This window comes from Melanotaenia boesemani, chromosome 5 (assembly GCF_017639745.1).
Source record: "Melanotaenia boesemani isolate fMelBoe1 chromosome 5, fMelBoe1.pri, whole genome shotgun sequence".
Lineage (NCBI taxonomy): Eukaryota > Metazoa > Chordata > Actinopteri > Atheriniformes > Melanotaeniidae > Melanotaenia > Melanotaenia boesemani.
Genome location: NC_055686.1, coordinates 19,667,892 through 19,686,852, shown reverse-complemented (window position 1 = coordinate 19,686,852; position 18,961 = coordinate 19,667,892). Strand labels below are relative to the sequence as shown.

Below are 18,961 nucleotides of genomic sequence, written 5' to 3'. Positions count from 1 at the left end.
CGACATGCATAATTATCAGGCTATAAAAATATGCTATATATTTTTGCAGCGTAGTTGTGAAATGTTTTATCTGCCATGCCCAGAAATATTTGCACAATGATGCAACATTTATCATTTTTAGGTTTGTACAAAAGAGAGCCTAGTGTTGTAAAATAAATATAGATTTTACTCATGAAAAATGTATGCAGCCCATCTCTACGTTTGCTTTTCTTCTTTTTTTCATGGTACATTGGTGAACATAAGGGCATATTTAAAGGTTTAATGTCTTGAATGGGATTATTTCCTATTTATAGTTTATACAGAAGCTGAAAAAAATGAAGGTTTTACTGGACAATTCTAACTGGCATTAGTGGGATGTTTTCTAATGTATAGTTTTAGAAAATATTACTTTTTTCAATGGACTCTAATTTGATTCAATTCAGTTCAATTCAGTTTGGTTTGTATAGCCCCAGTCAAAAGTCATCACAAGGCATTTTACAGCCAGTCCACTTCAATACAATTAATTGTAGTCAGTTAATCCACATTAGTTGAAGATGCAATAATAGTGTTCAGATAAGCCAATTAATTAAAAATAATTGCCTGCATAAGGAAGCCAATAAATTAAGGGAAAAAGGTATCATTTTTAAATACTTTTTTAGGAGTTTATTTGAAGGCGGTTACCAACTGAAGTCAAAAACTAATGGTTCTTGACAATGACCAACAACCAACAGCAGGCCTTCAGGTTAATTTTGTCTTCAGCTGGTAAAATGCAATTAGATCAGACTGATTTCAGGAGACTAACTAGCAGGAGTCTAAACCAAAGCTCATCATTTCTGCCACACAAAACTAAACACCTGTATTAACATGGATGAATAAGTTGTACGATACAGGATGTGGTTGTTACAGTGATGCAACCAATAATTAGATTTATCGATTGATCATTGAAACAAGGATGTAAGAATATGAGCATACTAAGAAGTGAAGGTTTGGGATATATAAATATATCCACGGGGCTTTTGTTTCAAGAAATTCATATTTATTCAAACTTGAATCAAATAACATCTATATTTGTATAAAAGTATATACAGACATTTGGGTAGCAAATTTAATTATATCCAGCTTTTTTTAATTGACATTAAATAATTTGCATTCAAGTACTAAGTAATAAAAAAGTTCAGGGTGTCTCCATCTTCTTTTTTTTTAATAAATCATTGTCCCTAAAAATGCATCTTTAATAATTAATAGAAGAATTGTAAAATGTACCTAAAACTCCCCCTTTTTACTGCTGAACAAAATCATCAAATGAACTGTATCAGTGTCACCAATATCAGTGCACAGAATACAGTGAAAACCTCAACAATGATTGTTGTAATTAAATTTGTTGCAAAAAAAATAAATGAGCAAAGCTGTTAAAGAACCAAAAAAAGTATTAATTCTCTTTAGACTGTAATATTTTGTGTAGGTGTGAAAAAAAACAACTTTATAGAGACAAAAGGGGGATTCTTTTTTCATTTTTTCATTTTTTGCTGAAGTAGAAAGCAAGAATTAAGTAAACATCCTACCTAAATGCTCATTTAAGTCATATGTTCTTCCACTGACAGCATGATAAAAAAAACAGGAGGTGCGTAGACTACACCTACCTGCCACACACTAGATGAACACGTGAACCTGCATACACTAATCATACTGCTTTCTTTCCAAAGTTTTAGCTTCTAACCAGCTCTTATATAATTATATGATGGACCACAGGGCGTTTGAGGATCAAGGTGGCACCTCAGGACTTTCGGTCAGTGGCTTATTAACACTTTGTAACCACCCCATTATTCAGTGTTTAATTCCACAATGACAATGAAAGCATTCAAATACAGCAGGCTGTAGGCTACAGGCTAGTGTTGGTGTTAGCTGCTTCCCATGAATGTGTTGCTGTTTCTTCCTTGCCTCCATTAATTCAGTAATAATTAAAAATCTTTAATGAGGAAAAAATATCTGTTGCATTTCGTTTTTACAATAACATTCAAATGAAGCTACTTTAGTTGAGGTATTGCTTTGGTAACACCCTCTATATCAATATGCTAATTAGCTCATTGCTAATTATTGTCATAGTCCATTCTTTCCCCCCAGCTATCAACATATTGTCAGTATGACAAGCAGTGCACGGTGAAAAGAAGATTGAGGACGGCTGTTTTTCTGCCAAATTTCAACCGAATGATGCCAGGTTGCCACTCAGACAAAGCTTCAGGACTTTTTATGTTGCTAAACTCATCAGTGTGATGGTGATATTGTTTTTCTCTCAAACTGCTGATTGGGCCAACTGAAATGTTTCTACTATTTCTTTGATTGTTTTTCTGTTTTTGCAGTTTGAGGATCTGTGTCATTTGAATTACGAGCTGTTTTGACTGTGTTAGCAGTAACAGCTTCCAAATGAAAATACCATGCTTGGAACTCCAATATATTGGCTCAACATCAATATCAGCCAATATTCAGCATGTAGATTGAGGTTCCAACAAGATATCAGATATGTTTTTTACTTAACAGAAATATCTTTTCTTATTTTAACGATGGTTAGATGAAAGGTTGAAATACTTTGAAGCTGTTCAGTTTTTTTTTAAAATAATTCCTATTTCATGTTTTTCCAGCATTAGTTCAAAACTAAGTGATAAAAACAACATGTACCTGGGATGTTGCTTCGCTCAAGGTTAATGGTCCATTTTTATGTGATTAAAAAAAAAAAGAAAATCCTCTTAATGTTGTAATCATCATATGATGCTCTCGTCTCAACCTTCAGTTATTTCAGTACCAATAAAAAAACAAAAAAACCTAGCAGCAATAGTAATGTAATATCTTCAGAAACAGAGGGAAATTAAAGCATTTAATGGTCTGCCAGAAGCTTTTTGCCCTGTTGGCCTTGGTCATGGCTCCAAAAAACGGAACTGCCTTCAACTTTGGCTTATGTTGTTTTTCCATTTTTTACAGTTATGTAGAGGCATCTTTTGAGAGACAGAGGCTCATTAAGTGTTTTGCATTTATTTATTTATTTTTATTGACATTCTTAATTGTTTAATTACTGGGTAAATTGTGGGGAAAAAGAGGTTCACCTTCCCTAATTTTCTTAGTACTCAGAGTTGAGTAGCTATACATTACACACATACACACACAGAAAAATCCTGATGCTTATACTGTTTGTGAGTCTGCTTAAATACAGTGAATATGGACTTTTAATAGTTTAGTTTATTAGACATTAGTTTATTTTTTCTCATAATTGTACTTGCAGCCTGATCAGATGACCGTTCAACATTCAAAAAGCACCAGAAATAAAACTCTGATTATTGCTGCACTTTGAAACTTTAGGAAAGAAACCCAAATGCTGCAGAACTTTTCCCACCAACACAACATTAATCAAACGGCCTCTTTCACACCTTCATCTCTTGCTGTAGGCGCTCCTTTATTACTTGCTGGCCCTGGCAAAAACACTCTAGTAAGACAAGCAAATTTCTCCAGAAGGTAAGAATAAGTGTCTATTCATTACATAATGAAAGTACAGTTGTATCAAAAGCAATTGTAAAGTGAACATTCCTAAATCAGTGACTTTTTTTTTGTTGAAAGTACCTGTCAATTTACTACAGTTTCATGAAATCCAACTATTTTTAAAATGCCACTGCAGAAATGAAAAAATAAAATGCCACTGCAGAATATTTGGGAAGAAGTGAGTGATGACCCCCTTGTGAAAGATGCAACCCTTGCAGCAAAAGGATTCTCACACTATCTCACACTCAAGGTACTCGAAAGGCTTTCTTCTAAAGGGGGAAGGCCAAATAGCTTTCATTTTGGTTCAGTTTAAAAAGATTATAGATTAAACGAACATGATTAATTTAATTTCAGTTACTCTTGATTAACTGTAAGGTTTTAAGACTTTAATAACAGTATTGATATCAGCTTGATTTGAGCGTTATGATTCTACTCATCTGTTTGTAAAACATAAAATATCTCAATGGACAGTTCATGCACAGTAAAGAATGCATATAGTATTTTTATCCTTATTTAATGTAATGAAATATAATATTATAAAAGAAATAGTATAATCTGTTATGCAATGTGAATACTGCTTACACAGCACATTTCATATTTTCTCTTTATTAAATGCATGGTTTAAAGATACTACCAAGATGAAGTGTTGGTTTTCTTAAAATGCTGATTAACACTGAAGCATGTGGATTTATTCTGCTACATCAGCTTTTACCTGTCAGCTGAGTATAAAGTGTTACCTGTTGTTGTTGTTGATGCTGTAACTGTTTGCAGTGAACTCCACCCACACCATCACATAGCAGTCTAGTGGAAGAAAGAACAGCTTGTTGTTTACTCTTTTTTGTTTCCTTTAACTGGATCTCAAGAAAATGATGAAAAAGTGAGCCACCTTTATATGTTTCTATTTTTGTCCTGATAAAACTGTATCAGTTGTAGTGGTCTTTAAATTGTTTAGGATGGTTTTAACCTGCAATCTGGTGTTCATCTCTTTATCATAGCTTTTATTGAGTCATATGTAATAATGAGGTTAACAAAGATGTGAGAGTGTGGTGACATAATCAAATAAGTCCAATGACAGTAAGGTTTTGAATCTTGTTGAGCCATTGTCATGATTTCCTGCCTCTGTTTGAGGCAGGAAAGCAATTTTATATTCCTTTCCATTTTTTATTTTTTTTTATTTTTATTGCTGTTGAAATACTTGGTGGAAAAAGTAAGGATCATTGTTTTTATTACTTTAGAGTGAGATATTTTTATCACAAGATATCAGTGGGCCACCCTTATCAGCTCTTTCCCTTATTGTATTGTCATGTTACTACAGTAACCAAGAAGGAACAAACCAAACATTGACACCACAGTGGGCTTTTGATGTTTTTGGAAGCCACAGTCATTTTTCTCAAGCTAAAAAGTAGAGGATGACCTGGGTGGCATTTAATTTGTTGCAGATTACAATGTATGCCACAAAATGTTGCCACATCTCATCCCTAAGCAGCGGGTGTGTGTGCACCACATATTGATAGTGTGTGAGCAGCAGTCCCTCTAAAGGAATTAACCCACACTTTACCTGATCGCTACCAGCAGGTAACACACATGTAATAATGACCAGAAAGTTAGTGATCAACACTGTAGGTGGAAATGCTACAAACATAACAACCAGGCTGAAAACACCCAGCTGATTAGCCACGTGAAATAATAGATGTACATGGAGTGACTAGAAATACAGCTAACTATAGTGTAACAGTGCATGAAAGTGTTAGCAAACAACATCCTTACCTTATCTATTTCTTGGCAGCTGACATTTTCCACCACTGTTGGCTCTATGGTACATTTGAAAGCTGCAAAACAAGCCCAAATCATTATCCCTCCACCACTGTGCTTGTCAGTTGAAATGAGGTGTTTGTGCTGATATGCTGTGTTTGGTTTTCAGTCAGATGTGATACCATGCATTTCCTCACATCTCCACTTTGATCTCATCTATCCAAAGCACATTGCTTCATACGTCTTGGGAACTAAACTAAACTGTACTATCTTGTTCTTTTTGTAAGCATGAGGAGGGTTATTTTCCTTTCAATCTTTTCAAACAAGGTATTTTTAAAGGACTTTGTTCTGCTCTTGGGTTATTTCTGAACATCATTGACTGATACTGTGTTCAGCTTGCTTGTATGTCCATTAGCATCTGTCCTGAATGTTTTCTACTTTTAAAAAAAGAAATATTTCTCACTGAGGGATGATAATGGAATCCAAATTGTTTGGGGAATAACTCTTTCGAGGTTGATAGGAGGAAACTTGATCATTGTTGATGTCTGTCTTCCTTGGCATTGTGTTAAAACACATCTGAATGCTCCAGACCAGCAAACTGCCAAACTCTTTTTGTAGATGTGCTCACACTCACTGATGATCAGTTAATCAAATGCATTTGACTATTTAGATTTTCTACTTACCCTCTTAATTCCTATAGAAACAAAAATGGTTTAATTGTTTGTGCTCAAGAAATCTGGCTTTATTTTTGTTTAATGAATAATGACACTAATATGTGATGAGCTGTTCTTTACCAGAGGATTTTTTTTATGTTATCTTTTTTATCTTAATTTATTAAACCTTAGAACGTAATGTGTTTAATTTGAGCTATATGTTTTGTTTGTTTGTTTTTTTGAAAAACATTGCATTTCTTAATACTGGAATAGGATTTGGTTGTTAGCAGACATAGAGAATTGTTTGTCAGAAATTGTTTTTCTTTTGTAATAAGAAGCAGTGCATAAAGAGTCAGTTTGTAGAGTCTTCCTGCTGGCAAGAGGTGAGGTATACCTTGCATAAATTGACAATTTCTGTGTTTTATCACAAAAAGAAATACGACCATGCATACTCAGAACGCCATGTTTATGACCTGGAGAAAACATCCAGGTGGTTTTCATTGACACAAAAAGGCCTCAGCTTTAGAGTTATGTTTAATTATCAGTTATGTTTATTGGGGGTTGTATAGTACTTAATTATTTCCTGATATCCAGAAAAAGAAAATCTGTTTTATATAGTAGCACACTGTAAAATTTATGTGTGACTAACAACAATAGGGCATTACTATATATACGCTCTTTTGATAAATTTAAGGAGTTCTGTTCCCGTTTGTTAATTGACATGAGGCCGAAGACATAGGCTTATGGCCTCTTCCAAGTCAAAGGTCAGTATATTTCCAGCTTGTTTCAGCCAAACAGTGTGCAAGGAAATAGCTGAGGAGTCAATTGGCCTTGCATAAAACAGTTCCAAAAGCAAATCCCTAAGATAAGCTTTGTCTTTGCATTTTATACTTTAACTTGATTCAATTTCAAATTTATGCAAATTAGACATTAAACTAGTTTTGCTTTGGAAATCAGCAGATCTGTGGGGAACTTTGCCCTTCTGTCCAATCCAGCGAAGCGTGAAATACTGCCTGAGGGGCTTAGGGGTTGCATCTAAGATATTTATCTCTTACTGTGTACCTTCAGGCACTAGCACACCTGCCAAAGTTGACACAGTGGTACCAACTTATTATGGCAAGTGTCAGAGCTGCATTGTCAGACAGTGACAGATCAAACGTGGAGGACGGAAAGAGATGCAATGTGGCGTTCAGCAGCTGAATGGAGGGATCACTGATGGCATTTTTTATCTAAAGCTTCTGTTTATTATCAAAGGTCTAATAAGTGACCCACTGTGTTTTATCCTCTTGTCTTTCTATCATTTTTTGTATCCTCCACCCAGTATCCCTGTTGTTGCACATAATCATCTGTCATATTTGCAGCCTGTGCAGTTGGTGATTCATATGCACAGCGTCACCAGCAGCACACTGATTCCCTCCCACTCTCTTTTGCGCACTTTTATTTCTTTTTATCCTTCAGCCCTGCCCTTCCCTCTGTCTTTGCCTTTGTTCTTGCTGTTTCTCAGTCCTATATTTCAACCGCTGTCAGTCATTTCTCCTCAAAGCTTTTGTCATCACCCGTCCGTCTCAGCTGATATTTCCCCCTCCGTGTCACACTGTGCTCATTGCTAAGGATAGCTGGGGACAGTTTGTGTAAATGCGCCTGTTTGACCTTTCTGCGCCGTCCCATTTATGTAACACAGATGGCAGAATGTGAAGCGTCTGTCTCGCCAACAGACAGCTAATCAACGTGCACCTCAGTCTGTATGTTGGCTTGGCATTTCTAATCTCTCCTAACTTTTTCCTCTCTTTTGTTTTTTTTTTTTTTTAATAACCCAGCAACACAGTTTCTCCATTGCATTGCCTGCTTTTGTTTTTCCACAACCTGCCACGTGGAGGCGATCATCCAAGGTCAGGTTGCAGTGCCCCCCCACCCCCCCCACCCCACCACACACACACACAAATAGCCTACCTTTTTTTTTTCTTCTTCTTTCTATGCAGTGATGGCGTGTCAGCAAAAGTGGGCAGGGATGGATGGCTTTGCCTTGAGGGTAGGAGGAAGCGTGAAAGAGAGGGAGAAGAGTGGTACAGACATACAGGGGTACTCTTTTGGGATTCATTTCATAGTTTTTTCATTGTGTTATCCCCTCCCCCTTTCTGCACTCACTATGCTTCTGTCTGTCAGATGCCATCTGGTTCTAGGCTCAGATGAGATGAGGATGTTTGTTATTGCTGAAATGCCAGCTTTACAAACTTAATGAATCATGTGACTTGTACGAGGAACTATAAAGCCAGTGCTGAGATGGAATTCAGATTTATTTGTTATTGGTGATTTTTTTTTTCACACTTAGTTGCATTCAAGGGTTCTGGTTAAGAAGTTGTTATTCATGTTTAAAAATGAAGAAAAAGACCAAAGTTCGTAAGCTTGGTTATATGGCCTCCACTGGTCCTTCAAGTGTGTGAGTCATGTGTAGCTGATTTAAGTAACTGAGTATCCTCGGTTAAGTAAAGATCTGATGCAACTGAGAACTGTCTGATGCAGAAGCAACGTGCTGTAAAAATCCACAATATAGCTCTTAACTGTGGCATTTTTTTTAGGTTTGAGTGTTTTAAATGGCAAAAAACATGTTCTTCAGATGGTCCTGTTCTTTGTATTTTTTAGCTTTAGCTCACTTAACAGGAAATTACATCAAACTGAGTCTTCTCACCCTGCTATCTCCTGTAAAGAAGGCAGTGAGTAATCAAAAGTACCACACACAATTATTTTCAGGAACCCTGAAATGTCCCTTTAAGGAATCTTAGGTAAGCTAAAATCCTTTGCTAGGTTCTTATAGATCTTTACAGAGGAACAGCAGGATGCAGTATTATAGATATAGATATATATTTTAACATTGTGAACAGCTCTTATTAAATAAATTTATTAAATTTAACTTTAGTTTTACTAACTTTTGCCATACCTTCGGTTTAGTAGTTCATGCTTAAACTGTCAAACAAGAGCATGTGAACTCAGCAACCAATCATTTACCTCTGCTATTATAGTATTGCTGATGTTCATCATTTTCTTTTCTTTCATGTTTTTTTTTACCCTCATCACACTTCCAGCTACTTTTTTTTTCTTTTACCCCCTCCACCCTTTCTCACTCATTCAGACTCTTTCTTTCCCCTCATTGCAGCAGCCAGGGCGTCCTCTGCTCTTTTATGGCCGTCAGTGTAATGGCTCAAATGTCAATGAAGAAAGCCTTGCTGGCGTTCTCCCTGTCAGCTTCACCATCAAGGTCTTTGATCAGTTTGTTTCTAGGGCTACTGATCATGCCTCCACTCTGCAGCGCTATCCTTAGCAAATACATTAGTGATGGCCTCTGCTAATTGCTAACTCCTCTAGACTTTAGCCAAGTGGAAGAGCTGTGGGTGGTGAAATAACTGCAGCTTCTAACCACTCCTATGCCTCAGTAGGTAGCCATTGAGCCTAGAAGTATTCCTGTTTACACTGACTTTGATTTGGCTTTTACTACCCTAATTGCCTACAGTCAAAATTCAAGGTAGTTGAGTTTTAGAGCTAAAATTGCACTTTTAGTGGCTTACAAGGCTTTTCCCTGCAAGGAAACAGTAGCTTCTGAATGTAACTCTATGACTATGCATACTGAGTGTAAATGCGGTGTTACTTGTAATTGCAAAAGACACAATGACTTTGAATTAGCAAGTAAACCTGCAATAAATAAATAAAAACATCTCTGTGCATATTTTGTTAAAGATAAATGGTTCAGCTTCAATATTTAATCTCCTCTTATCTCTGTAGTGTTGGTCTTTGCTAACATCCGGCATAAATACCTGGTTGGCTTTTTATTATCATTGTCAAACACCCAACAATCCTTCAATCCACTGTTTGGTGCAGAAGTTGTTTTATTATTTTTTTTTTCTTGCTAAGAAACCCTTACAGCTACACCTTGAACTGAACCTGATAAGAGAATTTGGAATAGACAATCAACAGTTACGTTGTGGGCTGGAAAGCCAAAACAATGGGTCACTAGAGGCTTAACAGCTCTGTAGAGCTGCAGTTTGGTGATAATGCTCTGAGGGTTTTCACTACTCTATTCACATTTAATCCACTATTGATATAAAACTCTTGATTGATGCGTAGCTTTAATATGAAAACAAATCATTTCTTTAATATCTCTTAAAGTTTGTGTTGTAAGGATCCTACAAAATAGAGCTGTGTTGAGGAAAAACTGGGATTAGCACAAGTCTAGCAGGGATGCCGATAATGACACCGTGTTGGTCATGAAATACCAGAAATAATAGAACCAAACCAACTTTAGCCTGACAAGGTGAAAGCCTGATACATGTAAATATATGCACCATCTGACTGATGCATTATAACTTGTGTTTCCTCTGCAGGTATGTGTATACACTGTGCCCGTTTAATCAAGTTACACAAAAGAGCACTTCAGGAACGGAAGTCTCATTAGGGTAAGTTCCTCAGTCATTGTCAATTTCGTTCCTGCTGTGGAAATCCCAATCATTGACCAGTCAGGATATGTCAGTAAATGCATTACACATATTTAGATATACACTCTTTCAAAATAAATAAATAAATTACAGCATTTTGTACAGCAGAGTGTAAAAAAAGACTTATTGAGATTTTTTTTTTTTTCTTTTCCATTGGTCTTTTTTTTATCATGCCATGAGGACTACAAAAGGTGTTCCTTTTTCTTCAGTTATATGAATTGAGTTGTTTGATCAGACCTGAAACAAATTCCACTACTTCTGAACCATCTCTTTAATCATTTTTACAGTGCTCATATGAAGCCCAAGACCCATATTTACACTATTGATTTTTTTTCTTTTATTGTCATTCAATCTGTGTTAGCTTCTTGTGACCTTTAATCAGTCACTAACAGATCTTTATTATAGTTTTAATACCTTTTGATCAATGAGAAATGGTGCGGGTTTTATATACTGCTGGAGTTGTGTTTCCTTTGCCTCCAAGGGGTTCAGTTCCATCTGAAGGTTTATCTTCTGGTGATTGACTATAACCTTGGGACTGGTTGTGTTAACTATTGGGCTCAGGTGCATATCCAAATGTAGTATGAGAGATGCCGCTCAGCCTGTACTCTAGAGCTTGAAATTATGAACAGATTAAATATGTAACCTTAACTTTCTTGGTCAAATATTTTCTGTAGGAGTGTTTTTTTCCCCCCCTGTTTTGTTTGGCACAAAGGCTGCCACTGAGTAGCTGAGTTAAGCTTCTATCACATCATACACCTTTCTTGTATCTCTAACATGTACGCCAAACAGTTAAACAAAAAAAAAGTGTCAAACTGATGCTTTCTTTTTTTCTTTTTCTATACTTTTTCTGTTATTCTGGATTTTGGATTTGAAGCTGTAATTATGGGATGTTGCCTCACTGTCCTTTTACACTCTCTCATTAGCCTCAACCATCAGTCATCTGACACTTTTATAAGGTGCAATTACGGAAACGCTGCTCCGTCAGCGCTGACACCTCTGCGGGAAATGCTTTTATGATTCGCTGCGACTCCTCCCTGACGACGACAACTCAATGGCAGTGCTGTTTTTTTTTTTTTTTGGTTGCTGCTGGCGCACAGACTAACGACTTGTTTTGCGTACAGACAGTATAAAGGTCTAAATGCCGATAGAAAATTTGCGACACGGTGTCAAAACATTTTGTCTCCTTTGAGCTGTGATACCATTAGGCATGACTTGTCTTTTCTCCGTGCTAGAAGTGAGACATTACAGATAATTTATTCGCAATTATCCATCCCAGCAAACATAGTTTTTTTTTTGCTCTCATATGGCAAATTACTTGGAGTCCAAAGCAGGGCTGTGTTCTTTTTTGCACCACCACCTCCCACACTACCTACTCACATTTGGAGCAGAAAGTGCAATACTTCACCATGTTGTTAGCGCAGGAAAGAAGAGGAACAGAATGCTAACTGTGAGTAATGTGACCCCAGCGTTCTGCCTGCCTGTCAATCATCATGGTATGGAAGGGCAGAGGGACCAAACAGAAACAGTGGTTGAACACGTCTTTGGAACAAAATCTTTGCCAATAATGACAAGAAGAGAAAGATTTTAGAGATACGCCTAATCATTTTTTCTAGCTGAGATGCCTTAGCTATCTTTCCTTAATCTCAGTTTATGAAGAAATAATTACGCCCCATTGATTTAACTTGCTTTCCCACATATAAACACCTCATTGGTATTGTCAGGGTGTAGGCAGACAATGCAGCACTATATGATATACTATACTGTTTCCAGAAAGCATGTAGTGAAGGTCTGCATGGACTGGTTTCAGCAAAGGAGGGGGAAGGGAGGGACATGAATCATAGCTAGCATGGTGGGTATAAAGTTCGTTTTTTATCCAGACAGACCATCAGTCAGGCCTTGCAGGATATAGCTGGGCCTCCTGATATCAATCTACATGGAGGCATCCTCTTTCTCCCCAGAGGAGTTGAGGAGGGAAGAGGGGAGTGCTTTGATTTAAACGGCAGCATTTATCACACCTGCTCCAGCATCCTAAAGGACATCCATGTGAGACAAAGAAGAGGGGGCAGAGATGGAGGAACAGAATTACCATGAGTGGCCTGTCAGTGAAAGCTGGAGCTGAAACTGTGACTGCTGTAGTGACTACATTGCTAGGAACTTGCTTGTACCATTTTGACTAATTTGGATTCAATACGATTTGTTTTTGCAGTATTAAAAAGATGCAGCTACATTTTGATTATTGCTCACGGCTGGTGCTGTTTCTAAAATATGTCAGAGCTCATAAAAGTGAAAATTGCTGCCTATGCCCTAACCTTCCTTTATGCTTGGTTTTGCAGCATAGTTGGTGTTAGATCATTAACTATACAAATGTTCTTTAGAAACAATAAATCAACCTGGGAACACTTTCTTTTATACTCACTCTTAAATTGTGACCGCACACACCTGTAAAAAATTTCAGAAGGCATGGCAGTCATACTGTATGCTCCCAATTATCTGTAAATGTAGATATTATACAACACATATTCCACCTCCTGATTTCCAATATCTCTGTTTTCCATTTGGCTTCTCTACCTTTCAGTCTCAGCAGCTCAACCACCTCCTGAAATGGCTATTGTAACAATAACATCAGCCATGATAATGAAAATAGAGTAGAGGAAAATGCTTGCATTGCGACAAACACCATCCCAGGGTGACAGCGTCGTCCATCTTCATAATGTCCCCTCCACCCACCCACACCGACCCTCTGCAATGGCACACATGCAGCGCAGCAACCAAAAGTTAATCACACTGACTAAACTGGACTTTACATTTTGTATTATTCTTGTCATGTTGATCTGCAGCTTGGTTTTTGTGGTCTGCATCAGGGTGCATTTGATTATTTTATTTATTTATTTAAAAAAAAACAATGAACATATATACAAATGCACAAACTTGCTACAGAGCTAGCTTAGCAGCTAATTTGCATTCGATTATACCTTGGCATTTCACAACAATTCACATTACAACAAGGTACAATGCAAGGTAAAGCTAAATAATATAAATAAATAAAACACAAATACTAAGATGACATATTATTCACTCACTCAGTAATAAAGGATACAAACAAAAAGTGCGGCACATGTATGTATGTGAACATGTCCTGCACAAACCAGCTTAGTTTTTATTATTTTCATAACTATTTTCCAGTAGTAGTTAAATCTGCATTCATTTGGAAAACCTGAGCAGCAGCAACTGTTTTGTTTGGCTAGCTACAGGTTAGGCAGCATCATAGGCTAGCCTGTAGCTAGCATGCCTTTTCCTAACACAACTATACCTATAACTGTTGGGATAACTTTTAAACTTGAAGCTTGTTACCTTTCAGGCTACCCATTATTCCAAAAGAGCTGCTTAGCTGTGACTTAGCTCTAAAAATTTTATGCTAAATTTGATGTAAGATTTAACAAACAAGTTCCGCAAAAGTAATAGTCGATTGTAAATTTCCATGTTTGTTAAAAGCTTAGCTAAACAATTTTTAAAAAGTGGTTTGGATCTTTCTATCTGTCTACAAGGAAATGATTTGTTTATTTTTTTAAATGATACATTCAAAAACAACGACGATAGTACCTTCTGTTCAAATGAACACATATTTATTTAGTATATTGCAGCTTTCAGTTCTTTCCAAAAAGATGTTTGTCTTTTATTTCCTACACAGATGGATGATTTTTAAAGATAAAAATGGCAAGTTGATTTAGAACCTGAAGATATTTGTTTTCTGTTTTTAAGAGACTAATGTGCATCAGAAAGACAGTATTAGTCATAGTGACTTTAGTGATTTAACTACAGTTTTCTGTCAGAATGCTGCAATAAAAAAATGTACTGTTTGAGGCAGACATGCAGAGTCTGCAACTCGCTGCGAACAAGAACCAGGTTAATACTCAAGTGACACAATAACCCAGGTAACCAGCAGCTGTTCCTTCCAGTTAGCAGAAGGTGTGTGTATAACCTTATTTTGACTTTCTTACAAGGAGCATGATAAAAAAAAAAAAAAAAAAAAAAAAAAAAATGCAGCACCACAAGGCATGTATTTATGTTTGAAAACACAGGAAGTACTTTTGATAATTAGTGTTCAAGCTATTACTTACAATCACAGCAACTACAAAAAATGTATGATGTATATTTATGACATATGATAACAGTAATGTAAAAGAAAAACAGTTACACTTATTTTTAAGTTTAAGGTTTTATCTATCAAGGCATAATATAAAAAAAAAAAAAACACACAACATCGGATAAAGTCTCATTATATATCTCACAAAGTAAGATAATTGCAGAAAGGCTGTGTGAATGTGATATTATTAGTATTTCATGTCATTCTGGAGGAATTATGCCCCCTTTTCTTTACAGTGTTGCTTCAGTCTGTTCAAGTTTGCAGAACTGACTAAAGGTTCCGGTTTGGACATTTGCTGGGTCATCGAAGACATTGTAGATTTGCTGCTGTGTTTGGCATCATGAACCAACATCAGCTGGCAGACAGATGCGGTGCTTTGTGTTATTGTCAAGCATCTGTACCTTGTCATCTTTCTCAAGAACTTCTTTCCTGAAGTTTTGTGGTTTTGTTTAGATACAAATTTGCAAACCTAAATCATGTTGCCATGTTCTTTTTAGAGTTTGGCAACCCATCCAAACAATCCTCATCCTTATTCAGTCGTCTTCTAATTGCACTGTCATGACTTCAACAATGTCAAAAACATGTCTAGCAATAGTAACCTTTAACCGCGAGCAGAAGTGCATTTGAAATATTAATGGAGAGCCTTTCAGACACAGCCCAGGATAAACACATGAAACTAGCTACTGCTGCATAGAGAACAATGTTTGAACCTAGAAACATTTGGTGTATATGTTGAACCAAATATATTTATATATTTTGATTAGTAAATATGTAAAATGTCAGAATACATTAAGAGATGACGCATTATAGAATAAAGATGCACCCTTTAGAAATGTGTGTCAAGATAATAGAAAAATGGAAAAGCTGCATTATTAAGACATAGAATCCTCTTGCCAGTATGCAGACAAAGAAGGAATAATTTAAATCTAGCTGTGGAGAACGAAGGTATCAGTTGAGGGGGGTCATCCAATGAGTTTTTGTTTTGGGACTCAAGGGAAATCAGGTGGCCACGCAGTTGGGGTCAGGGAGGTTGGCATGTGTTGCCCTGGAAAGTTCAAGGAGCCGGGCCCTCCATTGTGCTGGGGTCAAACTGCTTTACACTTGTAATCACTGAGAGCACACAAGGAAAAAAAACGTTAAAAAAAACACAGCAGTGTTGAAATTGTGCAGAGCCTGGCGAGCAGCTTGCTTGTTCACCCTTCACCCTTGGAAACACACTGTGTTTGACTGTCCAAGCCTGGAATAAGCCCAACATCAAAAGCTGAAAACAGGATAGGCAGAACAGGAATAATAACTCCTAGACAGTACTGGGCACATGAAGAACAACAGTAGATGACGACAAAGAAATAATTTCACCACACCAGTGACTCAGATTGTATACTTTAAAAACAGGTAAATATAACCATGCAGGGTCATAATGTCTATATGTATATTAGGAGTGAAGGAAATGCATGGACTGTAAGCCATATTCTGCCTCCGTGCAATCAAATCAAGAGAGAAAGGAAGACCAATATCGTAGGGGGAAAAAAAGACTAGTTTGTGAGTTACTCCTGCAGGTTCATATTGCTCAGTATTCAAACCCACAGGTCTCCCTTGAACTGCTATATTGAACAGCAAATTTTCAAATAGAAAACAGTGGAGAAGTAAGGTAGCCTAGCAACATTGAAACCACAGTGAGTGACTGTGTATGGCCACTGCGAAGGAGCCAGGCAGTTGAAATGACAGTGCAGAGCAACCCCAGAGAGAGTGGGATGTGCTGGCTACCGTGAAAAATGCAAATAGAGTAGCAGAATGTGGCTGATGTATGTTGGCTGTTTACAGATCTGCCTCTTTTAAGATATATACAGATGTTTTCCTCTTTTTTTTTTCTTTTTTTTTTTTAACCAACTGCCAGTCTCACTTTAAACCAGAGCTAGTGACCCAACACCACATTGGTGCACTTTAAATAGAAGATCCCTCGATTGCAACAGAGAAAATCCCTCAAAGGTGAGAAAAGAAGGTACATCGATGTGAATGCCTCCGGGCTGTCAAAGTCCCTCTAGGGGCCTTTGCTTGAATGATCCAGCTGAGCAAATATATCGGCATAGATCCAAGAAAGAGGAGACTCCTCTCTGTGACCATGGTAATATGGAATTATGCTTGTATGATCAATAAGAGTCCATTTTTTCATGTGGGCATCTGAGAGGCTAAACATCCATCTTAAAAAGCACAGAAGGAATGAAGTTTTGATAGAAAACATGTTACGTTCCCTCTCGTTTTCACATTAATTACTGTGCGCTAGCAGTTGTCTGCAGTGGCTGCGCATGAACTGTATAAACAGGAGATAAGTACTGCAGCTAATTATCTCGATAGGTGGCCGTTTTGCTGTGCAGCTTTTTCAAGGGAGCTCTAAGATTATTACTGTAAAGTGCTTGAATACAAGAAGGTTACAAATGAGCACAAAGAACCTCACCATTGACATGAGACTCAATCATTGAATGACACTCTTGAACATCACTTGGAGCGGTAGTTATGGACATAAGTATAATTGGTCTATTTTCTGGGGGTATTTTAGAGATTTGACAGTATCTTTCTGATTCCAGTAGTTCTTTTAGGGGATAGAGGTGGAGTAACAAAACTCATGGAAGCAGCTGTTCCTGATTCCAGGGTGATTATGGAAAAATGGTGATTATATAAGCATAAGGTTTGTATTAGGGTTATGCATTAGTCTAGACTTACTATAAATATGCACACTCCATGATCTACATTTTCATTTCTTTCATTGTTGGTGCATGTTTATTTTCAGCTGCTGGCAAGGTGAGATCCAGAATTCCCGTTTCATTAGTCTTGTTTCTGTTAATCTTTTCATGAGTAGTATAACAGTTTAAAAGCTGAATGGATACCCCAATATTTTAATATAAAAAAAAAAAAACAATGTGAGACTCTTTCGTTTATTCTTCTTTTTGGCTTTTGCAAGTTAAACACTTAAAATATAGTTACTTCTTTTCTAAATAAGTTCTTCACACAGACAATATTAAAACTAGAGCTGGGACTTTAACGTGTTAATTACGATCAATTAATTACAAAAAAAATTAACACATTAATCCCAGTTTTCGTTCCAAACAACGTAGAGCAGGTTTTCAGATCCATCTAGAGACTCTTATTTCAAAGAAGTGACTAGTGGCAAATCTAACAACTTTTTCTGGTGTTGTTGGAGACTTTTGGACGCTAACATGAAAGCCTGTTTACTTCTCAATAAGCAACGGTTCTGCCCCTCCCCCATCCATTAGCACATATAAAACTGCAGTCAGAGCAGAAGACGTTCACTTCTGCTCCATGACTAGACTGAAAATAAGGCACAAAGTTGCTGCTGGCTAATCCCTGGTTTACCGTCAGATATTAATGCCTATTAATGAAGAGTGTGGGCGAAAACAAGTTAAAAGTATTTCAACATATAGACTTTTAATTAGAGAACATCCAGAGCTGCTAGTTAAAGTACTTAAAATTACACTTCATCTTTAGGTCTGTTCAGTTTCATGAAGTTATCCAGGAGGTGCAATCCGCTTGAGTAAGGTGCAGTGTAAAAGCAAACTAAACTAAACCAAAGAGTTTGTAGTTTGCAACATTCCTTAGCATTTCCCACCCAACAGAATCACCTGGATTTTACTGGTGCAAAAGTATCCTAAGAATAAAGAAGTAGTTTTCATCTAGATATTTAATGGAGGCTTGTTTCGGATTGCCTTAAACAAGCTAATGGAAGTATGCCCTTTATTTATTTATTTATTTATTTATTTTAACAATTACATGAGAAACTTTCCAAAACTTTTCTTTAAATTCTTTTGATCATCAAGGTTATTTTGGCTGTCTATACTAAAATGCTGTTTGACAAAATTCAAAATTATTCTAATCCTTCAGCATCCACCATTGTCCTGCAGTTAGCTCGATTCAACCAAAGCAAACTGATTTTTTTTTTCCTCTGATAGATTATATCAGCGATTCCCCAACAGTTTCTGCATTTTCATCAACAATAATAATAATCAACAAGCCCCCCTACAAACCCACTACCACATGCACCCCGACGCTTGCAAAGAAACGTTCAAAGAAATATGCAAAGAAATATTCTTTAGTTTATTGGCTGCTACTTTGTTAACTATAATTAAAACCATGTCAGTGGCAGAAGAAATTATCAATTCCTCCACTATAGTGTGAGATGTTTTAAACCAGGAAATTTCGGGTAAGTTGAGCTCTCAATGAGGTGGATGCTGCACACATTTGTCCATGTTTTGCTAGCAGTGCAAAATCAATCAATTTTATTTAGTCTTGCTGAGCCGCCCCCCCGTTTGGGAACCACTGGATTATATTAAGATGAAGACACTTCATTTGTACAGCACGTTTTGCATTATCCCAGATCAGTGATAAAGAAATGGACTAACCAGGTAAAGATG

At 36.8% G+C, this 18,961-nt stretch overlaps 1 protein-coding gene across 2 annotated transcripts in view; it reads left to right on the top strand.

Moving 5' to 3' along the window:
- LOC121640365 (glucosidase 2 subunit beta-like) overlaps window positions 1-18,961 on the top strand; it is a 144,204-nt gene that overhangs the window by 110,998 nt on the left and 14,245 nt on the right. For both annotated transcript variants that reach the window (XM_041986079.1, XM_041986080.1), the window contains one exon: window positions 10,283-10,354. In XM_041986079.1, the coding sequence (XP_041842013.1) occupies window positions 10,283-10,354 (72 nt within the window). The remainder of the gene's footprint in view (window positions 1-10,282; window positions 10,355-18,961) is intronic.